Below are 27,908 nucleotides of genomic sequence, written 5' to 3' on the forward strand. Positions count from 1 at the left end.
GGACAAAGCAGTCATTGGTCCCAGCCAGCATGGGTTTGTGAAGGGTAGGTCCTGCCTAACTAACCTGATTTCCTTTTATGATAAGATCACCCATATGATGGACCAAGGGAAACCAGCTGATGTGATTTTTTTGGACTTCAGCAAGGCTTTTGACACGGTTTCCCATAGGATCCTACTGGACAAAATGTCCACCATACAGCTAAATAAAAACATAGAATCATAGAATATCCTGAGTTGGAAGGGACCCTTAAGGATCATCAAGTCCAACTCTTGATACCGCACAGGTCTACCCAAAAGTTCAGACCATGTGACTCAGTGCACAGTCCAATCTCTTCTTAAATTCAGACAGGCTCGGTGCAGTGACCACTTCCCTGGGGAGCCTGTTCCAGTGTGCAACCACCCTCTCTGTGAAGAACCCCCTCCTGATGTCGAGCCTAAATTTCCCCTGCCTCAAACATCATACGATGGGTGAGCAATTGGCTAACGGGCAGGGCCCAAAGGGTTATGGTAAATGGGGCTGCGTCAGGCTGGCGGGCGGTCACCAGTGGGGTCCCTCAGGGCTCCATTTTAGGGCCGGTACTTTTCAATATTTTTATAAACGATCTGGATGTAGGAATAGAAGGTATTTTGAGCAAGTTTGCTGATGACACCAAACTTGGAGGAGTTGTGGACTCGAATGAGGGTGGAAAGGCCTTGCAGAGGGATCTGGATAGGTTAGAGAGCTGGGCGATCACCAACCGCATGAAGTTCAATAAGAGCAAGTGCCGGGTCCTGCACCTGGGACGGGGAAATCCTGGCTGCACGTACAGACTGGGCGATGAGACGCTAGGGAGCAGCCTAGAAGAGAGGGATCTGGGGGTCGTGGTAGACAGCAAGTTGAATATGAGCCAGCAGTGTGCCCTGGCAGCCAGGAGGGCCAGCCGTATCCTGGGGTGCATCAAGCACGGCATCGCTAGTAGGTCAAGGGAGGTGATTGTCCCGCTCTACTCTGCGCTGGTGCGGCCTCACCTCGAGTACTGTGTGCAGTTCTGGGCACCACAGTATAAAAAGGACATGAAACTGTCGGAGAGTGTACAGAGGAGGGCTACGAAGATGGTGAAAGGCCTGGAGGGGAAGACGTACGAGGAACGGCTGAGGTCACTGGGCCTGTTCAGCCTGGAGAAGAGGAGGCTGAGGGGAGACCTCATCACAGTCTACAACTTCCTCGTAAGGGGGTGTCGAAAGGCAGGAGACCTTTTCTCCATTAACACCAGTGACAGGACCCGCGGGAACGGGGTTAAGCTGAGGCAGGGGAAATTTAGGCTTGACATCAGGAGGGGGTTCTTCACGGAGAGGGTGGTTGCACACTGGAACAGGCTCCCCAGGGAAGTGGTCACTGCACCAAGCCTGTCTGAATTTAAGAAGAGATTGGACTGTGCACTTAGTCACATGGTCTGAACTTTTGGGTAGACCTGTGCGGTATCAAGAGTTGGACTTGATGATCCTTAAGGGTCCCTTCCAACTCAGGATATTCTATGATTCTATGATTCTATGATTTCTTCTCAGAAGTAGCATTCAGGCATTGGAACGGGTTGTCCAGGGAAGTGGTGGAATCACAGTCCTTGGGGGTGTTTAGGGAAAGGTTGGATGTGGTGTTTAGGGACATGGTTTATCAGGTGATATTGGTAGTTGGGTGATGGTTGGACCAGATCATCTTGAAGGTCATTTCCAACCTTTATAATTCTATGCACAATATGGGTACAGTAGGAAAACTCTCAGAATTTCCATCTAGCTCAGGTGTGCCCTCTGGAAGATTAGACACATATGTAGCATGCTCACAAATGTACCATCAATGTGATTAAATCTTTAAGTTAGAATAACCCACTAATTTTGCATATGGTTTCATACCCAACGTTGCTAAGCAGGAAAATAGCTTGTTCTGACCTCAGTAGTATATCACAGCAGAAGCTGCATCCATCTGCTGCAAATGAGCCCTGAAATATGTCTCTATTAGAGTAAATAGTAATTGTACAATGAAATATCAATCCAAAACCAATGTGAACATATGAATTCTATATTATTGATTTTACAGCATGCAGATCTATTTAAACTTTACATCTATTTTTGTGTCCCAGATATATCCCCCCGTATTATTCCACTGCAACACTGTCTGGTTGCCAGAGCTGTCAGGGACCAGAACCTTTCATCTGTGTGGACAGCTGAATATGCTCTTGACTTGTTCTTTGTTGGTGGACTCATTCCAGAGGCTGTGTGGTTGACACACAGACTGGGCAACTGGAAACTGTCTGTTTCAATTGGTGTTGCCTACCATCTGTATTGTCAGAATTCTAATGAATTCTCAAGGTAAATCTGAGTTTGAAATTAATACAGTATGTTTTGCTACTGAACAGTATTTGCATGAACTTAATTTTTGATACAAAGGATATGTTGTTAAAATATGTATTCTCAGATTCCTTGCAGCTGTAAGATCTAACATGTTACAATTAGCTACTTTGTGTTAGATATTCATTTAACAGAGTTTCATTAGATTATGTACAATTTTAATTGTTAATGAACAGTTGCTTGGTATACTTTCAGACTGAAAAACACGGAGCATCATCTGCCATTAAGCATATCACCAGTGCAGACTTTTAAGGAAAAGTTACAGTCTTTGTTAGGACAACCAGTAACTTCTGAAACATCAACTGAAGGAGATGTTAAATACAAGCAGTTCACAGGTACATAAAATTATGAATAAGTGTGGGTTTTTTTTGTGTTACTTCACTACATATTCTGTTATATGCTGTCTTAAAAAGAAAAAATTACTTCATCTTCACTGTGTGCATTACTGTTAAGGCATACAAATATTTCAATTCTATAGGGGTTTCGTTTCTTATCATTCTAAAAATGGACCCTATCATCTCTTGACTCTAGTTTGAGGAAAACGTGACAGTTTCATTCATGGCTTGCACACAAAACTTTTTTTTATACACCATCTTTTGCCATCTTTGTAAGGCTATATATAAGATCCTTCTTCATATATGCTAGCCAATACCTTATTTGACTATATCTTAGCTTAATTTCAGGTTCAAAGAAAACTAACACCTTATTAAAACTAACTACCATGAAGCAAGTGCAAATATATTAATAGTGTGGAAAGTATCATCATACTTAGATCAAAATGATGTTTTATGTTTACCATTCCTGTATGTCAAGGGAGGAGGGGGAATAAAGCATATCACATGACATTGGTGACACTCCCATAGGTCCATCAAGTCCAGCAGCTAGCAAGGATGAGGGTTTGTGTCTATGAGACACATACACAAACACACATTTACAACACTTGTCTGTGGTTTGCCACACTCATAAGCACCTACAGCCATGCTTAGCACTTGTGAACAGCGCCACCAACCTCTCTTGCTGGCGTCTGCACAGATGAATGAGTCCCCAAAACCCCATCTTCATTCTGGTTTCTGGTACAGACCCACTCATTCACAGACATTGCTGTCCACCCGCATGCAGTCTATGTGTACCCTTGTAGCCAGCCTTGGACTTAGAGTCCAGCCAGAGCTAGCTGGTGTGAGGTGTGAGCTGGTGTGAGGTGTTCCTGCCTATGGAGGGGGTTGGGAATTAGATGACCTTTAAGGTCCTTTCCAACCCAAGCCATTGTTTGTGTGATCCCTACAGTAGCCATCTCCTCCTTTGGTATTACCAGTAGAGACACACACGTGTGCTGGCATACATACAGCCTCTGTAGCAGTTGGTCAGGACTTCCTTGGTTCCTCCAGTATCCAAATACCCTTTTCTTGCCCTTACTGACACAGTCATCCAACTCTCCCAGTTGACACACAGATCCAATGCTCTCTCCAGCAGTTGGCCAGGACTTCACTGGTCCCTCTAGTAACTGCCAGCTGTGCCATGGTCCTGTGGCTGCTAGCACTTGTTTTGACATACTTCCATCTCTGGAGGTGCTGGCATCACAGATGCAGGCTGTTTGACCTGCAGTCCTACCCCATTTGCTGGCACTTGAACTCCCGTACACTGACACACAGAATAGTGCCCTTCACACAGGAAAATATGTATGCGTTGACAGGGTCCAACAGGGGTGAGGCTGGCATAACTCCATGCCATGCCTTCATTTCCTTTTATAAAGGTCCTATAATGAGCCCTGTGAAGCCTCAAGACGTTCTTCCCCTGCATCCTGCAGTGTGGCATATCCCTCTTGACAGTGAAGCCTCTTAGTCCAAAGGGTACTTAAGAGAGCTACTCCCATTTACTCATCTTGATGGGTTTCACACCTGAACACCGGTGCTGATTGTTCTCCTGGGACAATCACAGGAAGAGCACAGATAATTTTTCCATTTCCCAGAGTCTGTAGCTTTTTATTAATTTTTAATATTTTTTTTATTCCTGTGATGGTCCTTTGAGTAGACTGATCTCAGTATTATTCAGGTTCCCTCACCTACAGTTGTCTCTCTGCTCCTTTGTACAAATGCACATGAGCTTTTTATCACATAACCTAACTTAATGCTTTACTGCTAAAATTCTTCCATTTAGCTAGATCAACCTGTGTTAAGTTTTATAGAAAGTTTATTGGAGCAGTCTCTATTCTATACTCTTTATATTTGTATTTTTGGAAACCACATTTCAGATTCCTGTCAGCAGATGGATGTTAATTAATCTTTACGTGAGTGCTATCCTAAACACTGTGCAGATTCTTCTTTTATACTCATTCCCAAGAATTTTGTCTTAAAGACACATACACGTGTATATAGTGATCCGTAAGCGTGATAGGTGGCGGAGAGATTTGGCAGCATATATTTCAGGACAAGCAGGAGGAATAGAAATGGAAGTAGAGCAGTATAGTATTATGCAAATTTCAGGGACCAGTTAATGATGTATGTTGAAGTTCCTGCTACTTTCAGAAGATGTGAAGAAAATGGAGTAATATGTAAAATACAGCAAGCAAATATATTTCCTTGTCCTTGAATGTTATGCTCACAGATAAGAGAATTGTTATGGTCATTATTAATAAGATGGGCAATTTATGCCTGCTTGATGAGAATGATTTGCCAGAAGTTTATCCCAAGCAAATGCATGGCTGAAAATTTCTGATCTCTAGAAAGGCAGTAGCTTCCCCCTTAATGTGGAAAAACTAGAATTAGCAATTGAGTCCTATTTTCAAATGCAGAAAATCTTATCTTATGCAAGTAGTTGAGATGTATGCATTGTATCAGGTAAATGAGAATCCTGAGAACAGAGCTACTTGATTTCAGAATGAAGGCCTTGTGTTGAGTCAATTAATTTACTGATTTCTGTGTTTAATATTTTATAGATCCCATTGAAGAGGAAGATGTGAATGTTCTTTGTAGTTCAGTACAGGACCTACTGAAAGCTGCTGTTATGGCAGATGCTGATATTCTCTCAGAGATGTTTAAGCTTTTGATGGATTCTGCCAAGGATCTTAGCAGAAAATTATATGGTTTAGTTCCAGATGGGCTTTATCTTCCAGCACCACCATTATACTGTCCTCAGCCAGCTTCTCTCAGTGAAGTAAGTGTGCCCAATAGAAGTTTTTTTGGTCCCTGTTTGGATGTATTTATAAAATAATTATAGTATTAATGTATTTATAAACTAATCATGATCTGTATTTTGATTCCTCTCAGCTTGTCATTCTGTCTAATGTTTTTCCATGTCCATTCATTCCTTTGAGTATCTACATGGTGATAAGAAAGTATGTGTGCCTCTCTGTGTTTTTTTCCATAAAGAAGTTGTGCTTTAAAGAGAAAGAGGAGATATTCTTTTAGGAACAGAAAGGATGTTTTCTTATTTTCCTTTCTGATACATGTTCTTTCTAATTTGTTTGTTTTTGGCTTGGATTTTTTTATTTTTCAGAAAGACTGCAATGACATTATTTTAAAAACTGAGAGAGAAAGTCGTGAGAATGTATCAGGAGTTCTTCAGCGAATTATCTTGCTCTTCCAAGCTGCTCATTGTTCCTGCCCTGCAGCACAGTGGTATATTTCACAACTGAAATGGGCAAGAAAAATTATGCAAAAAGTAAGCATTTAACTTGTAGGGTTTTCCTCTGTAGCTTAATTATCAGTAGTAAATATTACTGACAGGCTTGAAATTGCATTGTGGGAGCATTCAGTCTCGTCTGGACTTTGCTGAGTCAAGTTTTTAACATATCTTCTCATAATTTTACATTCTTGTGTTTAATTGTTTCAGAAAACTAGAATGTAAACTTCCAAGGTATCAGCTTCATAGAGCTGGCTCCTTTCTGTACCTACTTGATAAAGAACAAGCACCTTTTTTTCTGTATTGGAAAGAAACAAGCTAATTTTAATTGGAAATTGCAGCTGCTAAGTGAAAGCAAATTCCAGATCACACTAGGGTTGAATATGTACCAGAGAACACAATGCTCCCTTCAGGTAAAGTGTTGGTCTTAGTACACAGGGCTTATAAGATCTTGTTTAATATTTTGTTTGCACAGAACCAAACTCATAATATATTGACAAAGATGTCCCAGTATTGACCCCTGAGGAACATCACTCATCGTTAGTCTCCACTTGGATATTGAGCCGTTGACTGCAGCCCTTTGAGTGCAGTCATCCAGGCACAGTTGTGAAATGCTTTGCGCAAGTTCAGGTGGATGGTGTCAGTTGCTCTTCCCCTATCCACCGATGCTGTAACCCCTTTGTAGAAGGCCACTAGATTTGTCAGGCACAGTCTGTCCTCACTGAAGCCCTGTTGGCTGTCACCAGCCACCTCCTTATTTTCCATGTGCCTTAGCAGAGTTTCCAGGAGGTTCCATGGAGGTTCCATTGTAACAAGGACCTCGCGCGGATCGGTTGCCGCGAGGGCTCCTGGCAGGTAGACGGATGGAGTCAACCCCTAAATCCCCCCCCAGAAAGGTGGGTCAGAGCCGCACCCCGGCCCCCCCACCCAGAGCAGGCAGGAGCTGTTGACGTGCTGAGGGCAGAGCCAGGGGTGACAGCAGCCAACCCCCTGGTGCTATAAAAGCAGTCCCTAGGGAGCCCTGCGAACAGGATGCGCAAACAGGACCGGCTTGGCAGTTAGCGCAGGCAGTTCACGTGGGGCAGTTCAGGCAGGGCAGGGAGGAGTGTGAGAAGGATCCTTTCCTCCCATTCCCACCTCCTCGCCGCGCCTCGCTGCACCTCGCCTCCCCTCCCCTCGCCTCCCCTCCTCTCCCAGAATTCTGCCTCTTAGAACCTAGAATTCACCATGGTGGACACCTGTCGCAGCGGCCGGTCCAAGGCAGCAACCCAAACTGAGGAGATACGGCCTCTCTGAGCTCATGTGGGCGCTCAGGTGAATCCCCTGAGGGGTGAAGTGGCAGTCCAGACTGGAGACTGCGGGGAGCTCTGGAATCTGGAGGCCCCCCTGGGTCCTGAGGGAAGAGAGGGCTGTCATAGGTGCAGGTGTGCCCTGTTCAAGGAACTCCTAGAGCAGGTGGCTGGGCTGCAGCAAGAAATCGGCAGCCTGAGGGGCTCCTGGGAGTCTCTGAGGGAAACAGATAGGAGGTGGCAACCTGCCCCTGCTGATGCCCAGCAGCCCCCTCCTAAGTCCCGACATGGGGTAGGGACTGCCCAGCTGCTCACCTGCAGGGCAGAGGGCTTGACCACCTGCAAGAGGAAAAGGGCTGGACCCGCGTCTCAGCTTGAAGCAGAAGGAGGTGTCTGCCCCCGACATCCACGGTGCCACCAACACCCACAGTGTCCCTGGGTAATAGATTTGAGGCTCTCGGGCAGGAAAAGGAAAAGGTTGAGGGTCTGGACAGTAGTAGGAACCCGGGAAGCAACCCCGATTGGTACATCCCTAAGAGTAGGAAATCAGGGAAGGGGGGCAGGAAACCTGCATGGATGAGCAAGGAGCTCATTGACAGGATCAAAAGGAAGAGGAAAGTCTATGAAATGTGGAAAAAGGGCCTGTCCTCTTGGGAGGAGTATAGAAGTGTTGTCAGGGCCTGCAGTGACACGATGAGGAAGGCTAAAGCCCATCTAGAGATGAGGCTTGCAAAAGAGATAAAGGATAATAAGAAGGGTCTTTTTAAGTATGTAAACAGTAAAAGGAAGTCTAGGGATAATGTGGGTCCCTTGCTGAATGAGGGGGATGTCCTGGTAACGGGAGACGCCGAGAAGGCAGAGATACTGAATGCTTTCTTTGCTTCAGCCTTTGCTTCAAGGACTACCCCCCAGGACTCCTGGACCCTGGAGGGAGGAGAAAGGGTCTGGGAAATGGAGAGTTCCCCCCTGTTTGACAAGGGAGTGGTTCGGGAGCATCTGAGTGGGATCAATGCACACAAATCCATGGGCCCCGACGGGATGCATTCACGTGTGCTCCCTTAGGAGCTAGCAGAGCTGATCGCCGAACCGCTCTCTATCATCTTTGAAAGGTCCTGGAGAACAGGAGAGGTGCCTGAAGACTGGAGGATAGCCAGTGTCACTCCGGATTTCAAGAAGGGCAAGGAAGAGGATCCGGGAAACTACAGGCCAGTCAGTCTCACCACTGTCCCTGGAAAGGTGTTGGAACAGCTTGTTCTGGATGCCATCTGCAAGCAATTGGAAGAGAAGAAGGTTATGAGGAGTAGTCAGCATGGATTCACCAAGGAGACGTTGTGCTCGACCAACCTCATTGCCTTCTATGATGGCATCACCAGCTGGGTAGATGAGGGGAGAGCAGTGGATGTCATCTACCTTGATTTTAGCAAGGCTTTTGATACTGTCTCACATGACATCCTGATAGCAAAGCTGCGAAAGTGTGGGATAGAAGAGTGGACAGTAAGGTGGGTTGAGAACTGGCTGACTGGCCGAGCTCAGAGGGTGATGATCGGCAGCGCAGAGTCCGGCTGGAGACCTGTGACTAGTGGTGTTCCCCAGGGGTTGGTGCTGGGTCCGGTCCTGTTCAACATCTTCATCTACGACCTTGACAAGGGAATAGTGTCTGCTCTCAGCAAGTACGCCGATGATGCAAAGCTGGGAGAAGTGGCTGACACTCCAGAAGGCTGTGCTGCCATTCAGCGAGACCTGGACAGGCTGGAGAGATGGGCAGGAAGAAACGAAATGAGGTTTAACAAGAGCAAGTGTAGAGTCCTGCACGTGGGAAGGAACAACCGGACATATCAGTACAGGCTGGGGGATGACCTGCTGGAGAGGAGCTCTGCGGAGAAGGACCTGGGGGTCCTGGTGGACGACAGGTTGGCCATGAGCCAGCAGTGTGCCCTGGTGGCCAAGAAGGCCAATGGGATCGTGGCGTGCATTAAAAGGAACGTGGCCAGCAGGTCAAGGGAGGTGATCCTCCCCCTCTACTCTGCCCTGGTCAGACCTCACCTGGAGTACTGTGTCCAGTTGTGGGCTCCCCGGTACAAGAAAGACAGGGATCTCCTGGAAAGAGTCCAGCGGAGGGCCACAAAGATGATACAGGGCCTGGAGCATCTTCCCTATGAGGAAAGGCTGAGAGACCTGGGTCTGTTCAGCCTGGAGAAAAGAAGACTGAGAGGGGATCTCATCAATGTGTGTAAATACCTGAGGTGTGGGAGATGGAGGGATTTGGCCAACCTCTTTTCAGTGGTTTGTGGGGACAGGACAAGGGGCAATGGCCACAAAATGGAGCACAGGAAGTTCCGCACCAACATGCGAAAGAACTTCTTCACAGTGAGGGTGACGGAGCACTGGAAGAGACTGCCCAGGGAGGTTGTGGAGTCTCCTTTTCTGCAGATATTCAAGGCCTGTCTGGACGCCTACCTGGGCAGCCTGCTCTAGGGAACCTGCTTTGGCAGGGGGGTTGGACCCGATGATCTCTTGAGGTCCCTTCCAACCCCTACAATTCTCTGATTCTGTGATTTCGTGATCTGCTCCATGATCTTGCCTTGCACAGAGGTGAGACTGACTTGCCTGTAGTTCCCCATGTCGTCTTTTTTGCCGTTTTAAAAAAGGGGACTATGTTTCCCCTATTCCTGTCAGAGGGAACTTCACTGGATGGCCTCAAATGGACTTCTCAGATATGATGGATAGTTACTCAGCAACTTCATCTGCCTGTTCCTTCTGGACCTGCAAGTGCATCTCATCAGGTCCCATGGAGAAGTGTATCTTCAGGTTCCTTAGGTGGCCTCAAACTTGATCTTCTTCTATAGTGGGTGGTTTTTCATTCTCCCAGTCCTCACCTTTGTCTTCTGTGACTTTGGCAGGGTGGCTAGAGCACTTGCTGATGAAGAATGAGGCAAAGGATTCATTGAATACCTCAGCCTTACCCATATCTTGGGTAACCAGGTCTCCCATTTCCTTCTGGAGAGGACCCACATTTTTCCTAGTCTTCCTTTTATCACTGACATACCTATAGAAGCTTTCTTTCCTCAACCCCTCTGCACCTGCATCTGGCAGAGAAACAGATCAGGAAATTGTCTTTTGAATAAATACTGCCACCTTATAGTTCATTGCATGATTACACAGAGGTTTAATGCTTAATGCACAGGGAAGTGGCCAGAAGTAGCAGCTGAAACAGGAGTTATACATTGTTGCTCCTGTATTTATTTCATCATACTCATGAATTACCATGCAAACAAAAACGTTTTATTTGTCATAGCTCATATGGAACATGTTCTTTTAAATGAATTTTCAGAATACTGATTTGAAGAAAATGGAAAGCGGGCTTAAGGAAATTTTACTGATCTTGACAGTATTCTGCTAATAACTGAGAGGCTAGCACATCTAGCAATGGTGTATAAAAAATTTTAACTGATTTTTATTTCCATTTTGATAAGCAAGAAAAATTGTTGATACATATATACATTTCCTAATCATATCTAAATAATTAAGACCATTGTTTATTTACTTATTTTTTCTATCTATAGATTCGAATGAAAGGATCTCTTCCCTCAATGAATCCGTTGCCAGAGACTTTGCTTCATTATTGCAATTTCCGTACTGTTTTCTATAGCTCTGCATCTTCTAGAGACCATCAACTTGATGATATTTCCTGTAAAATTTTAGGTCTGTATGCAATAATATAGAGTAATTTAGAGCTGAAAAAAGAGCACAAGAGATTATCCACAGGTGTAAAAAAACTCTAATCAGCATGATTTATACTGCAGTGTATGCAGGAACACTTTTTTTTCCTAGCTTTTAATTATGTTAGTTATCAAATCTCTTAATTCAAAAGTTCCTGTGCTAGAATGTGTTACAGATGTGTGTTATAGGGGCACTACTGAAAACTGAAAAGAATGAATGACATTTTTCTTGGATTACTGTTAAAATAAATAATTAATTTCTTCTAGCTGAAATCTCAAGCTGTTCATTTATTTAGCCAGTCTCATCACATTGCATGTTTATCTCATAGGTTGGTTCAGAGAGCTATGTGCACTGTGTTGGATGTTACATGTTCGTGAAAAATTATCTGAAAGCTGTAGGCGGTACCAAACTGCAAGGGAAAATACAAACATGCATAAGGTAATTATATTACTAATATAATAAAGAGACATTTTAATTGTATAAAGCTGTAAGAAGAATACTAAAGATCTGATCCATGTTTCTCTGAGGACTCTTTATTTGCATAGTAGGACAAAATGATAAAATGTGCAGTAAGGACTTGATGCTACAGAGTAGTGCTGTTGTTTGTAAACTGCAGCTTCCTAAAAGTATTTCTGATGGGCTTTGATTCTGATCGATGTTTATTTAATGTACTATTTTTCTTTGCATGCAGCATGTTTTATGATGAAGGTTGGGCCTTGGTTTTCAAAAGAATAATGAAAAATATTTAAATTTTCATATGTTTTCTCTGTTACACCCTGATTAATTTATGTAAAAGGTTAAAGAAGAAAAAGAAACTGCTGGCATTATAACATTTGTCTTATATACCATAACAATACAGATGTAGATTTTTGTTGTATCTAGTTTAGTAACTAAGCTGTAAGGCTTTTGACACCGTTTCCCACAACATTCTCCTCAAGAAACTGGCTGCTCATGGCTTGGACTGGTGTACGCTTCGTTGGGTTAGAAACTGCCTGGGTAGCCGGGCCCAAAGAGTCGTGGTGAATGGAGTTAAATCCAGTTGGAGGCCAGTCACTAGTGGCGTCCCCCAGGGCTCAGTACTGGGGCCAGTCCTCTTCAGTATCTTTATCGATGATCTGGATGAGGGGATCGAGTGCACCCTCAGTAAGTTTGCAGACGACACCAAGTTAGGTGCGTGTGTCGATCTGCTCGAGGGCAGGAAGGCTCTGCAGGAGGATCTGGATAGGCTGGAGCGATGGGCTGAGGCCAACTGTATGAAGTTCAACAAGGCCAAGTGCCAGGTCCTGCACCTGGGGCGCAACAACCCCAAGCAGAGCTACAGGCTGGGAGAGGAGTGGTTAGAAAGCTGCCTGGCAGAGAAGGACCCGGGAGTACTGGTTGATAGTCGGCTGAATATGAGCCAGCAGTGTGCTCAGGTGGCCAAGAAGGCCAACAGCATCCTGGCTTGCATAAGAAGCAGTGTGGCCAGCAGGTCTAGGGAGGTGATTGTCCCCCTGTACTCAGCTCTGGTGGGGCCGCACCTTGAGTACTGTGTTCAGTTTTGGGCCCTTTGCTACAAGAAGGACATGGAGGTGCTCGAGCGAGTCCAGAGAAGGGCAACGAAGCTGGTGAGGGGTCTGGAGAACAAGTCTTACGAGGAGAGGTTGACGGAGCTGGGGTTGTTCAGTCTGGAGAAGAGGAGGCTCAGGGGAGACCTTATCGCTCTCTATAGGTACCTTAAAGGAGGCTGTAGAGAGGTGGGGGTTGGTCTGTTCTCCCACGTGCCTGGTGACAGGACGAGGGGGAATGGGCTAACGTTGCGCCAGGGGAGGTTTAGGTTGGATATTAGGAAGAACGTCTTTACTGAAAGGGTTGTTAGGCATTGGAGTAGGCTGCCCAGGGAAGTGGTTGAGTCACCATCCCTGGAGGTCTTTAAAAGGCGTTTAGATGTAGAGCTTAGTGATATGGTTTAGTGGAGGCCTTGTTAGTGTTAGGTCAGAGGTTGGACTAGGTGATCTTGGAGGTCTCTTCCAACCTAGATGATTCTGTGATTCTGTCCTCAGCAAAGTTTGCTTTCTTTTTAAAATGAGTCCAAAATTCTCTTCACTAGAAAAATCAAGCTTCAAATAAACAGGATGGCTCTTTTGATCTTTCTATGTGTTTTGCAGCAGTGACAAGTGACATAGAAACCACTGATAGATTCAACATACCCCTCCCCCTTCCCTTCCTTTCCCCATTACAACTGTGATCTGCCTCCTACCGTTGTAAATTTCTCACTCTGAAAGCTGTTAGCTGTTTTTATTTCATGTTAGCTGGGAAAGAATCATTGTAGTTTGCAATGTTTGAATAGCTTAGCTGAAATATATTGTTCGTGTCAATTAATGTTGATATAGCAAGTGTTTTTTAGGATCTAAAGAAGAATGAATATGGTACCTCCACAGTTGATCATTGTCTGAATGCCGCAGAATGGGCTTGCCGAATGCTTCCCTTCTGCAGGTTCATGAATGTTGAAGAAATAGTTCAAGATGTCATTTTGAGCCTACTTGGAGAACTGCCACCAGTCAAAAAGGTAGAAGAAATTAAAAATAGAACAAAAGCAATAGAGTATAACGAATGTTTTTTTCTTGTAATTGCTACTAGTTAGACTTTTTGCTGATGTAACTTCTGTTTGAAATTACACCTCACTTGTCTGTTAGCTACTGAAGAAGAAACTATATTTTGCAGGTGGCAGAAATTTTTGTAAAAGCATTTCCTAATCCTGAAGATATAAGGGTTCCACTAAGAGATAAATATCATGGTCTCCAACAGCGACTCAGACACTGTACTGTTAAAGGTAATGTGTATCCTTCAGGAAATATTAAATGAGCATTCTTTTTTACCCTGCTTAGTTAATAAGTTGTGACAATCCCTTCTTTCATACCTCCCGCAAAACAGTTACTATAGTTTTTAGTTAGACAACTTTAAGAGGGTTTTGTGGCAAAGTCTGTATTTTATTTTTGATGTGTCTATACCAATAACAGGATATCATGTCTTCCAAGTTGATGGTTTTCTTTATAATATTTGCTGTCTGGATTTCTAAATGGCTATAATTAAGGATGATATAAGGGTTGTTCTTGTCACAACTTGAGACAATAAGTCAAAACTGAGTAGTTTGCATTTAAAATTTCTTGGTTTTCTTTCTTTGGGCAGGTCCTGAAAGTGAAGAAATGATGTCTGTTGTTATACAGGCTGCAGAAAAATCTAGAATGAAGGCTTTGAGACGTGTAATAAGGAATATAGGCCCCATAGAAGTTAATATTTGGGAGCCAACAGAAGAGGGAGCTAATGAGGAGGTGGAACACTGTTATGACCAATTCTCATTAGGCACTAGTCTAAGCAGAAGCACACTTACTGATCTTGGCAGTCCTCAGTTATACAGTGATGCTGAAACAGCAGATACACTTTCTGATGCTTTGGTTACTGAAGAAATGAGAACTCAAACACCTCCACCTCAAAGGTATGGAAAAAATGGCAGCAGAAACCTTTCCATTAAGAAAGAAAATTAGTTGTCTTATTGGGAAAACAGTATTTTCACCAAATATGATAATTGTCACCTTGAATAATATATCAAATGAGAAATTACAAATGTATCAAATCTTATAACTGTCAATGTTATGTCAGGTACTAAGTAACTAATACTGTTATCGAAATGTCAGTTATTATTAGCCATGACCAGATTCAGATATGATACTTCTGAGTTACTGTCTCTGTAAGAACTATGGATTTAACCTCTGATGATTAATTTGCCACCTTAAAATTGCATTAATATAAGATTTTTTTTTTGTTAGCTATGCATTTTTAACAACAGAGGAAGAAGAGGAAGTAATGTTGCATTTACTTATTTTTCCATTTAAATCTTCTTTGCATTGATTTTGATGTTAATTCTGTTTGTTTCTCATCTAACAGGGATAATGAACATCAGGGACAAGGAGAAATAGGGAGCAAAAATACTACCTGCAAGACAAAAGCTCTTAATTGGAAAACAAAACATAAGGAAAAAGTACATGGAAAGGGCACACATAATCAGTGTAATTTACCTATAGTTGGTGCATGGGAGTTTGAACGTGATGATGATGAATATGTTATTTTCTTAGAGCTTTTTTTAAGTTATATTCTTGAGAGAGACCTTATAAAGTATAGTGACCTTGGAATTCCATTTCTTACTAGCTTTTCTGGACTTCTTCGAGAGCATGAATTAAACTCTCTCTTTTTTGATGTTCATACAACATTAAAACGTCGACAAGTCAAAACCAGAAGCCGAAGTGTGTTTAGAGCAGGTTCTTGCTATACTGTCACCCTGGCATCTTGCAATCCTAGAACAGCTTCTGTCCATAATATAAACAAAAATGTTTTGAAAAATCCAACCATTGTACAGTCCATTGCACAGACAAGAGAACCCTGTGTGCATAACCTAATCAAAGGGCTTAAAGAAGGATTATTTGGTTTAAAACACAAATCAATTTACAGAGCTCAGGGTGACAATCAAGGAGTAACTGTTGCATCAGCAAGCCAGACCATCCCTAAGCATACTTTCTCTAGTTTACAAACTTCAGCAACTTCTAAATACATTTACAAAACTACTGATGTACTTGATAGTGTACCAGGAGAAGACCTAGCTATAGAATTGTTGGGTAAATTTAACAATATTGCAAAACTGCTTGAGTGGTTGATCAGATGGTCTGATAAGAAGCTGCCCTGTGGTTCCAATAAACAAGATTCCACAGAGGAGAGTTTCCCAATGATACATGTGAAAACATCAGCAGCTGCTGTCCTTTCTTCTTTATGGCTGATCGAACAGTTGTATGGAGATGGATCACAAGCAAGGAGTACAACATATAAGGTAAGACAGGAAATGGAATAACTGTCAAAGTAATATGTAAATCATCACAAACAAAATCTTACACTTCTTTTGTGTCATCGTTTGATTTTCAGTAAAACATAGAATGCTGATCAATAGCCTTTCCTTTAGGACTTGCTACAGAAAGAGAATTCCAGGAATTCTTTAGAAAGACTCCGGTTGGAAATGAAAGTCCTCTTTGGAAGTCCTGTTTAAAATCAGTTATCTAGTTATCACAGTATTTGAGCAAATGTTTAAAAGTTAAATCACTATGTCTAGTTTTCGACATTATCTTTAAAGAAAGCCAGAATTGGAGATAGAGTATTAGAAAAACAAGATAAATAATAGAGTTTCTAAGAGAAAATGTGAATGTGGATTTATTTGTCTTCAGAGGACAGTACAGATGCAGTTTGACTGAAGCTAGCTGTGGATTGGTGAATAGTGAATTTTGAATTTCCAACTAGCACTGTTATATAGAGTTAGAGAATGTGCATTAATACATAATTGATTTGCCAGAAGAACCAGATACAATGTTGCTTTATTTCATACTGGATCATTTATCTTCTTTAATTAAAGCTACATGAAGGTGGGGAGAGGGCTGTGAAGTTTTTTTCAGAAGGCTCTTCTCACGCATTGAAAGACATTTTGCCTTGTGTTTGGTTTCTGTTTTCTGTTTTCTTACAAGTACCACGTGTATTTTACTTACATCTTACTACCAAAATTTTGTGTGTGCTTCTATCTATGCGTGATTATACTGCCTTACAGTGATAAGAATTTAAAGTAGGTTAGTATTACTGGTGCTAAAGGCCAAATATTGTATACCTTTATATAGTGTATATTTAATTGTCCCATAGCATCAGTAACAAAGGAATCATGAAACATATGTTATTTTATGATTCCTTTAGATAGTTCAGAGGACAATTGCTTTACTTAATGCAAAAAGGGGCAAAACTTGGGTTCTACAGGTAGCTGTAAATCAAGAATTTCTTAGCTATGTGATGGTGAAAACAACATGATGTTAAGCAGAAATATACTATATGACATACATTTTTGTTTGTTTGTTTAAAGTATCAAGTATCTTTCTTTTCTAAAACTAGTGAATTTTTATTATTATCGATAGAGTCCAACTAATCAATGTCTGGAAGAATTTGCATCTCTATCAGAAGCCCAGCCTAGTACAGAGAAGGAAAGTAGTGTGGATGAAGGCTCTTCTGTACTGGCCGATCCTCCACTTGATGTCCAGAATGTACAAGCCTATGATGACCTTTGTGAAACCAGTTTGGGGTAATTTTATTTTTAACCTAAGAAATCTAGTTGGATGTAATTCCCCAGCTAATCAACATATCAATATGAAAAGTTGTACTGTTATTACATGTTATATGTTTTTTAAATTTTGAGCGTAAACTCAAACTTACATGAATATCATTTAACAGCTGCAGGTAGTCTATTATATTGCTAGAAGTTATTCCTAGAGTATTATCATTAATTATTATATATATTCCATGTGTGCATAAGTTACTAATTCAACTGGAAACTTTAAGGAGTTGTCTTCTATACTGTGATATGTTATCAATTTTGTAAAAGAGAATCCAAATTTTTATGCTTCATAATATCACGTGTTTGTGTCAGTTCTCAAAAAAATGACCAAATTTGTAATGCAAAATATTCATGAGATCTTAAAGATTTTGGTGATTCTATTCTGTGTTCCTCTTACTTTTCATAATCATCAGAAAAAATCTTAAGTTTTCTCTTTAAACACTACTAGCATTACCAGTACTGTCTTTAATTTGTCACATAGCTGTTATAAGATTTCACTTTTTATAGGACTTCTGTAATGAAGATTACATTATGAATGTAACTTTACTCTTGAGATACAGAAAAATAACCTCCGCGTCTGGACATACTTCTACATAGCAAATGAAGTGGCTCTTGAATATGGATTGAATTGTTTATACACTTAGTGATGTAGAAATGGGATCTACACTTCTGATATAGTTGATACCATGGCTTTCTCAAAAAAATCAAACCACCATTCTTTCCTTATGCTGAGACAATAGTTCAAAATGTTAGTTGTTTGCTTTTCTTTGTGGGGGGAGGAGGTTGTTGTTTTTTTTGTTGTTTTGGGTTTTTTTACCCCTTGGATCTGGGATCTGTAACCCAGCTGTGTTCATATATACATATGTCAGGAAAATAGATGGAAAAGGCAGTAAATATTTTATTTGTTAATATCTTGTATACTTCTGAAGATGGAGATTCCATAACCTGAAGGCCTTTCTGACATGTATCTTCATCTTCTGCTGTACTAAAGAAATTTAAAGATCTTTGTCACTAGTATTTACAGACATTGTTGTGTGTCTCCTATGACAATTTTTTAATGAAGGAAGTTCCTGTGAGGGAGATAAATGTATTCTTAGCCACATGATTTTGAAGTCATAATGCAGTTTATAATTTCCATTTTCTTTTTGGTAGGTCATACGTGTTGTTTACGTTTTTCTGAAGCCTATCTGAAAGATTGTGGTGTTAATGTCAGTAAAATATTTTAGGTATTCCAAAAAGTAATATTAATCTTGGTTTAAGTGAAATTCCCAGAGAAAAGTTCATATGAAAATTCATAATATGACAGCAGCGTTTATTTTACAGCCTAGGCTGCAATCTGAGATGGACAGTATACTTAAACTGTTTAAGACGAATACTGAATTTATTTTTATTGTTAAATACCTTTTTTAATTCCAATTACCAGAATGTCTACAAAATCAAAACATTTTGATAAGAAGGAAATTAATTGTGGGAATTATTCTCTACCTCATTTGACTAAAGATTTTAATGAAGTGGAACCATTTGTTCAGGAGGAGTTACATGTAACATCAGAAAGTGAAGGTTTGTTTTTATGCTATATCCTTTTACTATAGTCTGACATATAAAAGTTAGAGTTTTTCCCAAGTATGATTATATGTTCTTCAGTTTATTTAAACAGAAATGGAAATACATTTTCATTGTTCTATTGAAATTATTGTATCAGTTCTATATTATAACTAAATTTTATATTATTTTTTTCTCAATACTTTTTCTGATCAGTTTTGCACTATGTAACTTATTTTTACTGCAGAAATTGGATATATTAAAGTATTTAATTCTCTCATTTACTTTCATTCCAAAATATCCATGACAACATACATAAAATATGATTTGAAAATCATAAAAGAAGCAGAGGTTAAATTTATCATATTCCTACCATGGAACTAAGCTTTTTTTTTTTTCTTTTTTTTTTCTGACACATATGATCAGTAGTCATAGCACGACTTTTGAATTTGCTGAGAGGTCTCTCGAGTGGAGTAATGTAACCAGCTGACAGAAATGACAAAACAGTGCTCTATGTCATGTAGTTTTCTAATTTAGAATAATTTTGTTTATTTTATAGAGTTCTTTGAGGAGCCATATGAAACTCCAAAGAGCTCCAATAGCTCTGTCAGGATCAAACCTGGAAAGGTAAGTTACCATCTTGCATAGAGGAACCAAATTAATATGAATACTCTTCTCAAAATACCCTGAATTCCTCCATATACTTAAAAAATCACAGGCCTAAAGGATTTGGAATCAGTGAAAAATTTCCTTAACTAAATCAATAATTAAAGTCACAAGTAATTAAACAGTAGTAAAACAATATCTGCTGTAAGCACTTTTTAAAACCGATTTTATGCTTGTAATGCTAAATGTGTGTATGCCTACATAAACAGATATATAATTATATACGCATAAAACTATATATAAATATATACAATTTTTCATGTACACATACATATACAAAACTAAAAAAAAAAAGTCTTCTGGCTTATAGAATTTTACATGTATTTTCTTTACAATAGCTAGCTGTATTAACAACTTTTTTCTTTAAAAATTTGTACTGACTTTGAAGCTGTCACAGGGTGACTAACTAAAAACTCTGTGACTTGTTTGCTTGCCTGCCTGCTTTTAAATTACATGTATAAAGGTGTGTGTTTTGTTTGTTGATGTCTGAAAACTTGGTTTAGATCTGTAAATAAACCTTGTTCTTATGCATCATCTTCAGTCATAGTTCTCTAGCCTTTGAAATAGGCTAAAGACTACTATGTTGAAATGTGAATTGCAACAGCATAAGCGTAGTCTCTGGAAGTACTCTAGATTTCGATTTCTTAGTTTATGAATAGTTTGCATATATAAGGGTTGTTTACCTATTTTCATTCTTACCTAGGAGGTGCAAGACTTCATTTCCACAGTGCTATATGTGGATATGAATTTGAAAATAAAAACTCGTAATACTGACTTGGAAAAAAAAATCTGCATGAATCATTAAGATATCTCCATATTTCTGAGCTGTAGTGGCTGAGTAATCAAAAGTGTATTTGCCTTAGGCTAATAAAATAAGAATTCATTGACTCAGAAGGGGAATATAAAAATTGACATGTTCAGATGCATCTTTTTATATTCCAGCACGTCTCCATTTCAGATGTAGATAGTCTACAGGACGATCAAAAGGTGGAAAAAGCAAAGGAAGGAAAGTCTAAACATAATGCGTGAGAGATTTTGTTTTGTTTTGTTTTTATTTCCCTTTTAACTTTGTTTAAAAAATTTAAAGTAGTTTTGTTAATTGTCGAATTCAGTCAAGTCTTAATGGGTTCTTGTTCCTTATAGCAACAAAGTCATAACCTGAAAAAAACATTCAGTTATGTTCTATTCCACATACACAGGCATTTCACATAAACAAAGTGCTAGGTGGATGAGTGGTTAGTTTAGTAATGAACAAGTAATAGAGGCATGATTTGTGGGAAGGAGTAGTATTTTATTTCCGGACAAAGTACATAACTGGAGAATAGCTGGAAATAATAGCTGGAAAAGCCTTCAGTTTTTCTTCCATCTCCAAACTAGGGGCAGTGGCTTTGGATTAAACACTGCTGTTTATTTTAAGAAATTTAACAGCTAAATTGTTACACAATTTAGAAGAAAGAGAGATTGGTGTCTAGGAGGGAGAAGGTGAGATAAAAATGGTTGTGGATGATAAGCACATTAGCTCTTGAGAAAGGGAGGGAGACATTTTGCACAACTTAAAAACTCAAGAAATTTGCATCGTTTTGGCATTTTTAAAATTTCATGTAAGCTACATGTAAATTTTAAAATATATCTACATTTAAAATATAATGTACATAAAATTATGGAAACAGTTCATAAATTTGACTGTCACGTCATCAGTTTGAGTTGTTTACTACTTAGTTTGATTTCTCTGAAGGGAAGAAGCCTTCTATAAGCACAACATTTTTTTGTTAATCATGAGAAATATTGGTGTTTTGAGATTTTTTCATTTAATGAGGGAAAATTATCTACCTGTTTTTATTATTTTGAGTATCTTTCTTTATAAATCCACCAAATTTGTTTATAATGAAACCTTTGTCTCTGATATACAGTGCCTAAATGTCTTAATATTTTTTTAAATCTTAATTATAATGTCATATAAATCAATACTACTCTGTTTGTAATGTTTGTTAACAACTATAAAATGGCCTAACTTTAGAAAATCTGAGAATACAATTTCAAGAATAACTGCACATAAGATGCTTCTCAAAGGTTCCTTGTGATGCTGGCTTTTCTTTTTTAGGAATACAGGTTGTAATCATATTAACAATATTGCTTAAATAGGATTTTCTCTTCTTTTGTCAAATCAGATCAACTTAGTTTTTGCCTGCTGTTTGTGCGAACAGCCAGAACTTTTTCAGTGCTTTTGTTTGAGTCAGTTTCTGATTGCTAGGGAGACAAAGCATGAATGTCAATATTTGCCAGCTCAAATTGCAGCATAATGCAGTATTTGAAGCAATGCAGTTCAGTATAGCTCTGATCATGGCTTAGAGGTATAATTTTATATATATATTTTTAATTTTATATATATATATGCATATATACAAAAGTGTGTGTATATGAAATAAAAATAAGCAGCACATTATTGTAGTATTGTAGTATTTACAATACTTTCTTTTAAAATTTCTTTTAGCACAACTGAGGTAGCTACTAGCACCATTTCTAAATCATTCTCTTTAGAACAAGATTCAGAAGTTCCTGGGTAAGAAAAACCTATAATGTTTTATACAGTTAATAATAGACTACGCCTATTAAATTATCAGCCTCAAGTAACATGTGTAGATTTGATTACAAAGTATTTATTCCTGCAAACTGTAGTACTGAGTAGCCTTTCCTGAAATGTTTTATGCCATAATCCTTGAGGATCACATACTCTTACATTTTTTTCCAGAATATCACATAAATCAAACATACTAAAGTAGCAGTTCAGAGGTACCAGGTTTCACAAGAAGCGATACTCTTTTTCTTTTGGTTATGGACAGAATATTTTATTATTATTATTGTTATTATATTATAGTGATTCTATAAGACTACTATAGATATATTACATAAAACATGAACAATAGTATTATAAATATATATTTTTGTTAAGTGATGAAAACATGCATGTCCTTCGTCAACTGCTAAATAGAAGTATTAGGTTTATGCTTATGCATGTAAACATGGAGAATGTTGTAAGTGGGAAAAGGCATCAATAGTCAGCTTTTGTTTCTAGAATAGTCCTGTATGAATTATTTCAGCTTACAGGAAGATCAGATGTACACATCCCTTTGTATTCTGTTTTCTGTCTCTAGTTTCATTTCCATTTTAAGTTTTTCATGACTTTTTTTTTTTTTTAATTAAAAAGCTTTCTCCAACTTCAGGATTTCATACTATGGTTATACATTCCAATTGTCTTCCAAAAGAAGACATTTCCTTTGCCTTTTCACACCTATTACATATCCAAAACCTTTTCAATATTACTTCTTAACAAGTGCTTTACACTTCGGTTTTATTTCTTGATATTCTTGGATGCCATCCTGTTCAGTTGTGAGAAGTCCTTCAGAGTACCCCTACCAAAGACAGCAGTCGAGATAGTTGAGAAAGAAAGAGTTGTGTTGTGGGTTAAATTCTGATGATATGGATGAAGCCCCTCACTTTCTTTTTAATGTCATGTAAATCCTAACCTTCTCTACTTCATTTAAGTACTTAATCTACTTAAGTCTTTACCTTCTATAAGATCTAATTATCTCTGTGAGTAATTGGAAAACTAACTATATTGTATCATTTGGTGCATGCTATTTTAATTGTTTTCTTATCTGCAATTTTGTTGTTGGCTTTAATTCCAGATAGATAAAAGCACATTTAATCATTTAAATGAAAGTAGATCTGCCATCTCTCACATTTTGGTTAATAATGTCCTTCTCCATTTTCTCTCACCTTTTTGGTTTTATGATTAACAAACCCATTTTCTGTCACAGTATTATCTTCTGCCTGTATCTCTAGCAAAGTTAATGTTTCAGATAACCCTGTGACTAAGAATCAGGTAAATCTTATGTCTTTACTACTGTTTTTTGACTCATTATATTAGGAAGCATTAGGAAAAAAAAGTCGTATGTGCTCTCTAACGAAGATTGGGCAGTATTAATTGTTAAATTCTTTACTATAAATTAATTATGCTTTAGAAAAATAATGATTTTTTAAAAATGTTCTGGATTGATTTAAGAAAACCTAGCATAGGTTCTGAACTATGAGTGTTTCTAACAGTTTTGGTTTTTTTGTTCTGTTCTTTAGTAATGTAGAGGTTTCTGTAAGTCATAGTCAGCCTTCTCTGGCTGGTATGTCAAGTACGTCAAGCGTTGTCTCCAATACTTCCATATGTGCAAAAAAGCAAGACATCAAGAAAGAACTCCCTACAGAAGAGAAACAAAACACAACAGAAACTGTCAGGCAGATGCTTCAAGATGAAATGTTTAAGTTAGTTCAGGTGAGCATCTAAATACTGAAAATGGTTTTCACAGTATAAAATTTTATCAAACAATGGGAATAGTTACTGTTTTAAGGTATTTGTTCCCTTTAAAAAAAAAAAAAAAAGGCAAGATTTCCAGTTCCAGGTAGCTACTGTGAAAACTTATTTGAGGGTTATTTTTTTTGTTTGTTTTTGACTCAAGAAAATGAGTAATATAATAAAGCTCAGAGTGCGTTCTAGTTCACATAATTGCATAGGTTAGGAAAGATTCTGAAACTGCAATAACTTTGTGGCTGTGCTAGAAATTAATTTTTGTTAGTACATTCAAAGAATTCCATGTAAACTTAACCTAAACTTCAGAAAAGAAGTGAAGGAATTTGTCTGGGTTTAGCATAACCTTTCTGTGGCAGGTATAGTCCTGTTCAATAAAGTATCATGCGAATGAATCATCATTGAAACTTACAGATATTGTTTATTTTGACACCTATATTAACAAGATAGTGAACAGTTAGAACATAGCGTAAAGGTGTTATTTTTGCCAAGATCCCTGTTAAAGTTTTTTTTTAGCATTAATTTTGTGTGTGTGCGTGTGTCTATCCAGCTACAGCAAATCAACTTCATGAGTTTAATGCAAATAGTCCAGTCATCCTGTGCCAACTTGCCAAATTTGCAACAAATTTTACAACAGCATCAATCTGTTCACCTGGAAGGAAGCCAGACTGTACACAGGGCAAAAGGAAATGGCTCTGGAAGATCTTCATGTTCTCCTAACGGTTTTCTAAAAACTGAACTACCCACTCAAGAAGATAAAGGGAAATCTGATCAAAAGAGCTCAGATTTTCAACCAAGGGATAGTTTAAGAGATGAAAGCAACAATGGCAACATAAGAGTAAGTAAATCAGTGCGTCATTTATGAAGACAGTTCTGTATATCTGATATGTTATCTGTCCTGTTAAATTACTAAATCTTTTTGTAGTGATGGCAGTAGACAAAAAAAATATATATATATATATACCATTTCTGTCTATATTTAATGCATGGCCGCTATTTCGGGGTACTTTTAAATGCTTTTTTCTTTGCTTTTAGAATCATCTGGATATGTATGTTTCTTTAAGCCGACTAGAAAGCCACAGCAGAGAGACAGGATTTATGCCACCATCTCAAGATTTGCATTCTTCAGCCCCTGTTAAACAAGTTCATCTCCTAGCTCCTTCCTCAGATGTTCAGAAAACACCCAGGCTTATCCCTATTGCAAAAACCCTGAATTACTCAAATGAATTTCCTTTGCTTAAACTTGAATCAGGTTATCATTCCAAACCAGCATTTTTATATCCACTAGAGATGTCATCAGCTTTTGGTAGACCACCCCGAACACCACGAGAAGCCTGGAATTCATCAGATTCTTTATGGAACCATCAGTCATCATGCACGTCAAGAAAGAACAAGTCAACAGCACATTTAAGTATGAGTAGATCTGACCCTGAGATCCCAAGGCAAATACATGAGGAAGAGAAAAGGTGGGCAGAAACTGTGCATGAGCCACCTCCCAAACACCTAAATACAAATCAGTATGAAGAGCAGCAAGAAGTATCATGTCAGCAGCAGTTCTCTGGTAATGTAAAAGTGGGCAATAATACACTGATCACCCAGAACCTGGGTGGTATTCCACTATTGCACTTGCAGCTTGACCCAGTACCTAGACTTCCGCCAGTTATAGGACAGCCAATCACAACTGCTTTAATACCTGTTAAACCTGTAACAAAGGAGACTGAGTGCAGAGAAACATTCCAGCACACAGGAATATCACTGCTTCACGCCAATTTACTTCAAAAAAAGAAGGTACTAGATTTAATAATAGATTTTTCTAAGTTGCAGGTCTTTTGCAGTTTCATGGTTTCTAATTAATCAAAAATAAATTAATGTTTCCAGATTACAGCAGTTCTTTTGTATGGGCAGAAACATAGTGCTAAAAGGCTTGGGAAGAAAACCTTGTCTTACAGATATTGAGAACCTGATATTTTGAAAGATATTCTGACAGAATCTCATACGCTCATCATTCCATCTGAAAGTAAATGCTTTTCCTTGAAATCTGCTTCTTCAGTCTTTGTCCTCATTGCACACTTCCTACCTTCATCCTCAACCAGAGACATTAGCAATGAAAATATTAGTGAAATACATGCTGTGGAGAAAATTTGTGTCTTTTAGGTTACTTTCTGGAAATAGTTTACACATGTACATGTTACCTCTGGTTCTGTTTAACATCACATTTTCACTCCATAAATTGAGTTGTGTTTATATAACTGAAATCCCAAACAGGACCTGTTCAGTTCATTCAGGATAACTGGGTTTCTCCCTGATTCCTTTATCATTGTTTCATTTTTGCTTATCTCTGAACACTTCCAGGTGCCAAAACTCATTCCACTTCAAGATGTCATTGCATTTGAGCAGCGCCACCACCATCATACTTTGACCAGTACATTCTATGGACAGGGCCAAACCGAACCTATCCAGTTACTAAAAACTGATATTGAACCATTTGAACCAAGAGATGTGCAGAACAGTAGAAAAAGGCAAGCCAAACTTTTAAAGTGGGTCTTAATTTTGAAAGACTGTCTGTATTGCGTATCATTATTGTTAGTTATAATCTTCAAGAAGGAAAAGGTTATACTGTTTTAATAAAAATTAAGATACACGCTCTGATTATGACTCCAGACAGTGGCCAGGAAAATTCCAGCTGAAGGGATATTTTATTTTGTTTTACAAGCTGTGTTATTCATGAATTTTGAAATTTGATTTATACTTTGTTAATTGACTTCACAAGCAATTACAACAGTTAGTTTAAGTTGCATGTAACTTACTGTTCACTTCTTTTATAATGTCAATAGATACCACACATTTCACAGATCTGTGCCTTCCCTGAAAGAGTTAATGGCATCATTGCATCTAGAACAGAATGGTTGCTTCTGATTATGATGCTTTTAACTCTGGTAGTTGGAAACAGACTCTAAGATAAATGTTTCACACTAAGGTGAAAAACAACCAATACGTAGGTAACTGCAGCTGCAGTTTAGAATTTTAGTAGTTTTGATATTATCAGTTGAAATTCTTAAGGCTACAGTTGTCTTATAATCTACTCATCAGATACCAAAGACAATTGCAACTTTTTAAGTAAAATAGTTCATTAGATAGCTTGAGTAATAACAGAGGTTTGTTTCTTGCTGGAATATTTCTTAGAGTTTCATTACAGACATTTTGTTTTGTAATGATTTTTTATTATTATTATACACAAAATGTAGGTACTTAATATTATCCAGTGTGTAATATTTGGTATGACTAGCTTATAGCACCTTTAACAGATTTTGGTCTAACTGTTGAATGTTTCTGAGTTCTTGCAATGATTTCAGGTAGATTTCTGGTAGGGAAAGTCATACTTTGAACTCTGTGCAGCAGTAGTATTTATCTTCTCCACCTTTATTTCAGTGTGTATTTCTAAATAGTAATATTTCTTAGAAAATTACAGATATTCCTATTATTACAGTGTGGTTCTTATTTTTATTTGTAATTAATATGTTGGCAGACAAAAGAGGCGTGATGAAAAACAAATGAAAGAGGAGGAAAAGAAGAAACCAACTGTGTCCTTCCATCCAGATGACTCCATTATCAGTATTAATGATACACTGATGGTTGTTGAATCAGACACTGGGGTATAGAAAAATGTTTTTTCTTTGCCTTTTTCCATTCAAATATTAACAGAAAATAAAGACAAAGGAAACTAAACTAAAACAATCATGTATATTTCTTCCAGGCTCTCCCCTAGAAACAGTATACATTTTTCATTTGTATTTCCTGTAAATAACAAATTTGTGATGGAAAAAGTATTCCAAGGTTGTTTTTGTTTTTCCTGGGACATGACCTTTCCTATTTAGAATGGGTTATTTTGACATTTAAAATTAAATATACACACAAACTCTAATTTCAAAAAAAAAAAAAAATAGCATAGCAGTACTTCCAGGAGAGATATCCCAGGCACCACTGTTTTCACGTGAGGCTAAATGATGACAATAGAAGAGTCAAGATCGTGAGCAAGAATTCTCATTTCTGTCTTAGCCAAGCCACTGAGAAGAGAAAAACCTTCCTCAAGCTGGGTTTTAATTTATGCATTTCTGTTTGTTTACCTAGCTTTTTTTAATATGTTTTAATATCTTTGAGGGTT

The 27,908-nt window shown here is 38.7% G+C and overlaps 1 protein-coding gene across 5 annotated transcripts in view; it reads left to right on the plus strand.

Moving 5' to 3' along the window:
- The window catches only part of CPLANE1 (ciliogenesis and planar polarity effector complex subunit 1), a 66,051-nt gene that overhangs the window by 18,730 nt on the left and 19,413 nt on the right, over positions 1-27,908 (plus strand). For 3 of the 5 annotated variants that reach the window (XM_083818445.1, XM_083818444.1, XM_083818446.1), the window contains exons 17-36: positions 2,115-2,343; positions 2,578-2,717; positions 5,315-5,532; positions 5,875-6,039; positions 10,853-10,991; positions 11,338-11,447; positions 13,396-13,557; positions 13,713-13,821; positions 14,178-14,484; positions 14,934-15,867; positions 16,985-17,148; positions 18,605-18,741; positions 19,283-19,350; positions 20,332-20,414; positions 21,881-21,949; positions 23,521-23,713; positions 24,297-24,584; positions 24,782-25,534; positions 26,099-26,265; positions 27,273-27,399. In XM_083818445.1, coding sequence (XP_083674571.1) covers positions 2,115-2,343; positions 2,578-2,717; positions 5,315-5,532; positions 5,875-6,039; positions 10,853-10,991; positions 11,338-11,447; positions 13,396-13,557; positions 13,713-13,821; positions 14,178-14,484; positions 14,934-15,867; positions 16,985-17,148; positions 18,605-18,741; positions 19,283-19,350; positions 20,332-20,414; positions 21,881-21,949; positions 23,521-23,713; positions 24,297-24,584; positions 24,782-25,534; positions 26,099-26,265; positions 27,273-27,399 — 4,562 coding nt within the window. The remainder of the gene's footprint in view (positions 1-2,114; positions 2,344-2,577; positions 2,718-5,314; positions 5,533-5,874; positions 6,040-10,852; positions 10,992-11,337; positions 11,448-13,395; positions 13,558-13,712; positions 13,822-14,177; positions 14,485-14,933; positions 15,868-16,984; positions 17,149-18,604; positions 18,742-19,282; positions 19,351-20,331; positions 20,415-21,880; positions 21,950-23,520; positions 23,714-24,296; positions 24,585-24,781; positions 25,535-26,098; positions 26,266-27,272; positions 27,400-27,908) is intronic. The other 2 variants (XM_083818447.1, XM_083818448.1) reach the window with 2 other exon arrangements.

This window comes from Anser anser, assembly GCF_964211835.1.
Source record: "Anser anser genome assembly, chromosome: Z".
Classification (NCBI taxonomy): domain Eukaryota; kingdom Metazoa; phylum Chordata; class Aves; order Anseriformes; family Anatidae; genus Anser; species Anser anser.